An 8059-nucleotide genomic window follows, 5' to 3' on the forward strand; every position below is an offset into this window, starting at 1 on the left:
CAGGAGATGGGGAACTGGTCCACCCAGGTCGGTACCAGACAGACGAGGGAACATTGCTATTCCTAGAGACTGGTTGTTACATCAGAGATAAAGGTTATTCTGTAGGAGCCAGATGGTTTGGAATGTGTTGGGTTTGACGGGAGGAAGTCACAGGGTTGACGGGAGGAAGTCACGCGGGACGGAAAGTCACGGGGTGGACGGGAGGGAGTCACGGGTTGACGGGAGGAAGTCACGGGGTTGACGGGAGGAAGTCACGGGGTTGACGGGAGGAAGTCACGGGGTGGACGGGAGGAAGTCACGGGGTTGACGGGAGGAAGTCACGGGGGACGGGAGAAGTCAGGTGGACCGGGAGGAGGAAGTCACGGGGTGGACGCGGAGGAAGTCACGGGGTGACGGGAGGAAGTAGGAGACTGGGGAAGTACGGGGTGACGGGAGGAAGTCACAGGGTGGACGGGAAAAGTCACGGGGTTGACGGGAGGAAGTCACGGGGTTGACGGGAGGAAGTCACAGGGTGGACGGGAAAAGTCACGGGGTTGACTCGGGAGGGAAGTCACGGGGTTGTTTGACGGAGGAAGTCACGGGGTTGACGGAGGAGGAGTTCACAGGGTGGACGGAGGAAGTCCGGGGTTGCTTATAGGAGGAAGTCACAGGATTTCTATAGGTGATACGGGTGGAGAGCTTTGGATTAGGCATCAAGGGGGTTGAGGTCAGGTCCGATCCCCTCAGGGTAGAAACGCATGTAGGTTAATCTCCCTTAAAGGGATTTTTAATCCCTTCCACGTCGTCTTCCTGTCGTCCTATAAGATGTACAGATTAGAGAGGAGGAGCCTATATTGGAGTATATACACTAGTGGTGGTGGAAACATGTTGTCTAATGCAGCTGTATTGATCCTCTGGAAAAGAAATAAACTTTCATAGTTTCCYTTGAGTTATTTACTCTGAATAAAGAACAACTGGTTAAAGTGTGTCTTCAGTCTAGATTCTGTAGCAGCGGATGTTGTGACTTCCCACAAGCCTCTGGCTGCTGTTTACAGAACATTTGGTGCTGTCTGATTTAACATATAAGGAGGCCTGTTACTTTTTCTATGCTGGATGTCATCTCCCTGACTACTCTTTATCCCCGACTACTCTTTTAATCCCTTAACAAGTGGTTCTTTTGTAGCTCAGTTGGTAGAGCATGGTGCTTGTCATGCCAGGGTAGTAGGGTTGATTCCTGGGACCACTCGTTTGTCAAATGTACGCACGTGACTAAGTCGCTTTGGGATGAAAGCATCTCCTTCGTTATGTTTTCAAAATGATCCAAACTTGTCCTCCTTCCTCAGGTTTCCTGGTGTTTGCCACCTTCGTCATCATCGTAGCGCTCATCTTCATCGTGGTGGTGGGCCCTCMGCACGGCCAGACCAACATCATGGTGTATATTACCATCTGCTCTGTGATTGGAGCTCTGTCTGTGTCGTGTGTGAAGGGGTTGGGCATCGCCATCAAAGAGGCCATAGCTGGGAGGCCCGTGGTGGGGAACCCTTTAGCCTGGGTGTTACTGCTCGGGCTGGTGGCCTGCGTCTCCACACAGATCAACTACCTGAARAAGGCTCTGGATATCTTCAACACCTCCCTGGTCACACCCATCTACTACGTGTTTTTCACCACCTCAGTCCTCTCCTGCTCTGCCWTCCTCTTCAAGGAGTGGGAGCACATGGCCGCTGCTGATGTTATCGGGACTCTGAGTGGGTTCCTGACCATTATAGTTGGTATCTTTCTGCTCCATGCCTTTAAGGACCTTAATGTGAGCCTGTCCACGCTGGCTGTGTCCATCAGGAAGGACGAGAGGCCCGGGCCGGCAGCTAACGGAGTGGCAACACACGGCAGCTACGAACTGCTGCACAATGACTCCACGGAGAGGGACCTGGAGGAGAGGGAGGTGGGCCTGCCGTTTGACAGCCTGTCCAGGAGGAATGGTGCCATGATAGCCTCTTAGAGGAACTAGCGTGCGGTCTGGTATAGGTCTAGGACCATTACATTGGTGTGGACGTTTTGTTTTGCGTTTGTTTGGAAACCTTAAGACAATCGACTCTCGGGGAAAAAACCTGTGACATGGATGGACCAACTGAATGTATTTGCCTTCTGTTTCCCTGGATAWKTGACTACGTGGTAGTCGGAGCTTCATCCCCCGGATATCTGACTACGTGGTAGTCGGAGCTTCATCCCCCGGATATCTGACTACGTGGTAGTCGGATCCTCATCCCCCGGATATCTGGAACTTACGTTGGAGTCGGAGCCTCATCCCTGGATATCTGACTACGTGGTAGTCGGAGCCTCATCCCCCTGGATATCTGACTACGTGGTAGTCGGAGCCTCATCCCCCTGGATATCTGACTACGTGGTAGTCGGAGCCTCATCCCCGGATATCTGACTACGTGGTAGTCGGAGCCTCTCATCCCCCTGGATATCTGACTACGTGGTAGTCGAGCCTCATCCCCCTGGATATCTGACTACGTGGTAGCGGAGCCTCACCCCCTGGATATCTGACTACTGGTAGTCGGAGCCTCATTCCCCTGGATATCTGACTACGTGATAGTCGGAGCCTCATCCCCCTGGATATCTGACTACATGGTAGTCGAAGCCTCATTCCCCTGGATATCTGACTACGTGGGGAGTCGGAGCCTCATTCCCCTGGATATCTGACTACGTGGTAGTCGGAGCCTCTTCCCCCTGGATATCTGACTACGTGTAGTCGAAGCTCTTCCCTGGATATCTGACTACATGGTAGACGGAGCCTCATCCCCCTGGATATCTGACTACGTGGTAGTCGGAGCCTCATCCCCCTGGATATCTGACTACGTGGTAGTCGGAGCCTCATCCCCCTGGATATCTGACTACGTGGTAGTCAGACCTCATCTCATCCCCCTGGATATCTGACTACGTGGTAGTCGGAGCCTCATCCCCCTGGATATCTGACTACGTTGTAGTCGAGCTCATCTCATCCCCCTGGATATCTGACTACGTGTAGTCGGAGCCTCATCTCATCCCCTGGATATCTGACTACGTGGTAGACGGAGCCTCATCTCATCCCCCTGGATATCTGACTACGTGGTAGTCAGAAGCCTCATCTCATCCCCCTGGATATCTGACTACGTGGTAGTCGGAGCCTCATCCCCCTGGATATCTGACTACGTGGTTAGTCGGAGCCTCATCTCATCCCCCTGGATATCTGACTACGTGGTAGTCGGAGCCTCATCCCCTGGATATCTGACTATGTGGTAGTCGGAGCCTCATCCCCCTGGATATCTGACTACGTGGTAGTCGGAGCCTCATCCCCCCTGGATATCTGACTACGTGGTAGTCGGAGCCTCATCCCCCTGGATATCTGACTACATGGTAGTCGGATCCTCATCCCCTGGATATCTGACTACGTGGTAGTCGGAGCTTCATCCCCCTGGATATCTGACTACGTGGTAGTCGGAGCTTCATCCCCCTGGATATCTGACTACGTGGTAGTCGGAGCCTCATCCCCCTGGATTATCTGACTACGTGGTAGTCGGAGCCTCATCCCCTGGATATCTGACTACGTGGTAGTCAGAGCCTCATCTCATCCCCCTGGATATCTGACTACGTGGTAGTCGGATCCTCATCCCCCTGGATATCTGACTACGTGGTAGTCGGAGCCTCATCCCCCTGGATATCTGAACTACGTGTAGTCGGATCCTCATCCCCCTGGATATCTGACTACGTGGTAGTCGGAGCCTCATCCCCCTGGATATCTGACTACGTGGTAGTCGGATCCTCATCCCCCTGGATATCTGACTACGTGGTAGTCGGAGCTTCATCCCCCTGGATATCTGACTACGTGGTAGTCGGAGCTTCATCCCCCTGGATATCTGACTACGTGGTAGTCTGAGCTTCATCTACATAGAGCGGTCAATATTCAACTCTTTATACTTTCTGTACAGATCTGTTTAAACAGCCACTGAGTGTCTACAAATCAACAGATTTATTTAGGTAAAATATCCTTATTCAACCCCTGTGGAGATCCCAGGTCTTTGTCTGGTCAATATGATACTCGAAAGGAAGACTTCTGAAAATCACCATTTATCTTTTTTTGTATTGTTTGCATAAAAAAATGCTCTCAAGAACAAGCAGAGATTTGTTATATATTTATTGAATTAAAAATGATTCAAAAAAGGCACAGTGAATAAAATGGGTATAAGTAAGAACTTGGTTACTTTCCAGATTTCCTTTAAGCTGCTAATGTTTAACAATCCATACGAATCATCCTACTTCTCATTGACTACAGGCTACCAAATTACATCCCACCACCGCAAACCCCTTAAATAATCATTTGATATAGTTTTGAATGCTCCATAAAACACAGATGAGTTTAGAATGAAAACGGCTATTAAGATCATAAGGCACAATTGTGTACAAACAGTATGTAAGGAAAGTTAGACCTCAAGCCTTGTTCCCACTGGCAGTTTGAAGTGATCCAATCTGTTTCCTGCCGTCTGAACAGACAAAAAGCACACGGAAGCAGATATTTCAAGCCACATTTGTAGGGGACTTGCCTGAACGGTCAAATCTGATTTATTTCCCCAACATATCTTATTGCTAGCTACTCTGCCAGTTTGACCAGAACATGTGGTAGCTWACTAGCTTGTTATTTAGAAACAAATGAGTGAAWGWGCTAGAAAGCCCAACGGCTAGCTAGTTGACTGCTGTGGCTAGCAAGAGAGGACTCYTTTTGGYAGTTGGATCATCTTATCCTTTGAGGCACGGGTGTCAAACTCACCACCAATCAGCACACACCTGTTGTTACTATGACAACTAGCGTAGCCATGTCAGCWAATGACAYTTGTCTGAACACACATCTGATTTGAGCATTAAGGCATTAAGTGTGAACAAGGCTTTAGTCTCATGGTCCACTGCTGCTTTAAAACCTAAAGGTGGAAGAAGCAGACGAAGGAATATTGTGTGTTTAGTCTGATGGGTTCCAAATGGCACCCTATTCCCTATGTAGTGCCGTTTATATAAAGTAGTGTCCTATATAGGGCATAGGGTGCCATTTCGGACACACACTTTGTGTCTAGTCTGACATAGGATGATGGTACTATAGGAAACCTCCATGRTATTGGACAGTGCACCGGTCAATCTCAGTTGCTGGCCAGGGATTGGTGGATKGGAGGCTGGAAACAGCGAACATGCTCCACTGGCATGTTCTCTCCATCACCTGACTTCAGGTACTTGTTCAGGATGGCAAAGATCTCATCGTTGAGGACCTGGAACTTGCGGATTCTGTCCACCATCTTTTTAAGAGGCTGAGGAGGGAAAGTGATGAAGATCATTGATCTGGAAGATAGAGGTGGATACCAAAACGACCCAAGCATGACACCCCCTTGAGAGTCTAAAATGTGTCCATGGTCATATTGACTAGGAAGCAAAAGTAAAGGGACTGACCAGAACTTATCCAATGAGAAATGTTAGTTCTCATTGCAAAACGATTTTGCTACGGTTTGCACTGATGAACATGTTTGGGGTCTGTGACGGTTCTAGTGTTGCTGACCCCTGACCCCTCCACTCACCACACTCTTGATGATCTCATCCTTTCCATCGTGTTTCTGCACCTTCAGCAGGTGATAGCTGAAGTCCAGGATGTCAAAGCGTCTCTGTTGACCCAGTAGGGAGATGATCATACACCCAGCCCAGTGGAGACCGTCCCCGAAACACTGCCTGGAAAATACAACACAGGTTATATACCCAGCCCAGTGGAGACCGTCCCCGAAACACTGCCTGGAAAATACAACACAGGTTATACACCCAGCCCAGTGGAGACCGTACAGAGCAGTGTAAACCCCTCAGAGATCACCCCCCTCTCTATACAGAGCAGAGATCACCCCCTCTCTATACAGAGCAGTGTAAACCCCTCAGATCACCCCCAACCATACAGAGCAGTGTAACCCCCTCAGAGATCACCCCCCTCTATACAGAGCAGTGTAAACCTCTCAGATCACCTCCCTCTCTATACAGAGCAGTGTAAACCTCTCAGAGATCCTTCTAGACCGATGATGTCACTACTCACTCCACGGTGAACTCGTGAGCTCCTACAGGGATGCAGTAAACAAACTGCATGGCGCTCCACACACAGCCGGTGGAACTCCACACACTCGTCCACGTGCATCACGCCGTTGCTGGGCAACGGCCGCGCCAGATGGGGTCGTCCAGGAAACCGCGGACGCGAGTCAGGATGACCTCGAACATGGACAGGCCACAGCACAGACGCTCTTTGGTCAGCAGGTCACCTTCACGAGCTATGGCTATTTGCTACAGGGGGGAGAGAGGGAGGAAGAGGAGGGTAGAGATAGCATTAGATTCAGTGTACAGCCACAGAAGTATATTGCAGGCTGGTGTTAACTAAGGCAGTGTGATGGTTACCAGGTGCAGGGCGGTGTTAACTAAGGCAGTGTGATGGTTACCAGGTGCAGGGCTGGTGTTAACTAAGGCAGTGTGATGGTTAACAGGCGCAGGGCTGGTTTAACTAAGGCAGTGTAATGGTTACCAGGTGGAGGGCTGGTGTTAACTAAGGCAGTGTGATGGGTTACCAGGTGCAGGCTGGTGTTAACTAAGGCAGTGTGATGGTTACCAGGTGCAGGGCTGGTGTTAACTAAGGCAGTGTGATGGTTACCAGGTGCAGGGCTGGTGTTAACTAAGGCAGTGTGCATGGTTACCAGGTGCAGGGCTGGTGTTAACTAAGCAGTGTGATGGTTTACCAGGTGGAGGGCTGGTGTTAACTAAGGCAGTGTGATGGTACCAGGTGCAGGGCTGGTGTTAACTAAGGCATGTGATGGTTACCAGGTGCAGGCCTGGTGTTAACTAAGGCAGTGTGATGGTTACCAGGTGCAGGGCTGGTGTTAATTAAGGCAGTGTGATGGTTACCAGGTGCAGGGCTTGTGTTAACTAAGGCAGTGTGATGGTTACCAGGTGCAGGGCTGGTGTTAACTAAGGCAGTGTGATGGTTTACCAGGCGCAGGCTGGTGTTAACTAAGGCAGTGTGATGGTTACCAGGTGCAGGGCTGGTGTTAACTAAGGCAGTGTGATGGTTACCAGGTGCAGGGCTGGTGTTAACTAAGGCAGTGTGATGGTTACCAGGTGCAGGGCTGGTGTTAACTAAGGCAGTGTGATGGTTACCAGGTGCAGGCCTGGTGTTAACTAAGGCAGTGTGATGGTTACCAGGTGCAGGGCTGGTGTTAACTAAGGCAGTGTGATGGTTACCAGGTGCAGGGCTGGTGTTAACTAAGGCAGTGTGATGTTACCAGGTGCAGGGCTGGTGTTAACTAAGGCAGTGTTGATGGTACCAGGTGCAGGGCTGGTGTTAACTAAGGCATGTGTGATGGTTACCAGTGCAGGGCTGGTGTTAACTAAGGCAGTGTGATGGTTACCAGGTGCAGGGCTGGTGTTAACTAAGGCAGTGTGATGGTTACCAGGTGCAGGGCTGGTGTTAACTAAGGCAGTGTGATGGTTACCAGGTGCAGGGCTGGTGTTAACTAAGGCAGTGTGATGGTTACCAGGTGCAGGGCTGGTGAACTAAGGCAAGTGTGATGGTACCTGTGGGGTTCCCAGGGTTCTATCAGGGGAACCAGGTGCAGGGCTGTGTATTTAGCCTCCAGGCGTTTCATCTTGGCATCAAGACGCTCACCCTCTGAGAAGAGACCAGAGATCCACTCAGGAAGACAGTAGAGATCCACTCAAACAGACAGTAGTGATCCACTCAGACAGACAGTAGAGATCCACTCAGACAGACAGTAGTGAACCACTCAGACAGAGAGTAGTGATCCACTCAGACAGAGAGTAGTGAAACCACAGAGACAGACACTAGTCTGACACTAACGCACAGCATGGAATAAATAAAGACATGGTACCTTTGACATGGACCCTGGGCAGAATGTTCTGGAATGGTGCAGCATGAAGCAGGTCACACACTTCCTCCTGAGACTGAGGGAAACACAGATCACAGCTAGTGCCTTCAGAACGTATTCACACGAAAGGACATTCTCCACTTTCTTTTGTTACA

General features: G+C 50.3%; 1 protein-coding gene and 1 pseudogene across 1 annotated transcript in view; one reads left to right on the forward strand and one right to left on the reverse strand.

Moving 5' to 3' along the window:
• LOC112075765 (magnesium transporter NIPA2-like) overlaps window positions 1-2008 on the forward strand; it is an 11133-nt gene extending 9125 nt beyond the window's left edge. Inside the window, exon 6 of the mRNA XM_070441052.1 lies at window positions 1323-2008. Coding sequence (XP_070297153.1) covers window positions 1323-1975 — 653 coding nt within the window. The 3' untranslated portion in view covers window positions 1976-2008. The remainder of the gene's footprint in view (window positions 1-1322) is intronic.
• A 2128-nt stretch (window positions 2009-4136) lies between these two features.
• On the reverse strand, window positions 4137-8016 carry LOC112075766 (cytoplasmic FMR1-interacting protein 1 homolog; annotated as a pseudogene).
• Between the last annotated feature and the right edge of the window lie 43 nt (window positions 8017-8059).

The sequence above is a fragment of the Salvelinus sp. IW2-2015 genome, unplaced genomic scaffold (genome assembly GCF_002910315.2).
Source record: "Salvelinus sp. IW2-2015 unplaced genomic scaffold, ASM291031v2 Un_scaffold3380, whole genome shotgun sequence".
Taxonomy (NCBI): domain Eukaryota; kingdom Metazoa; phylum Chordata; class Actinopteri; order Salmoniformes; family Salmonidae; genus Salvelinus; species Salvelinus sp. IW2-2015.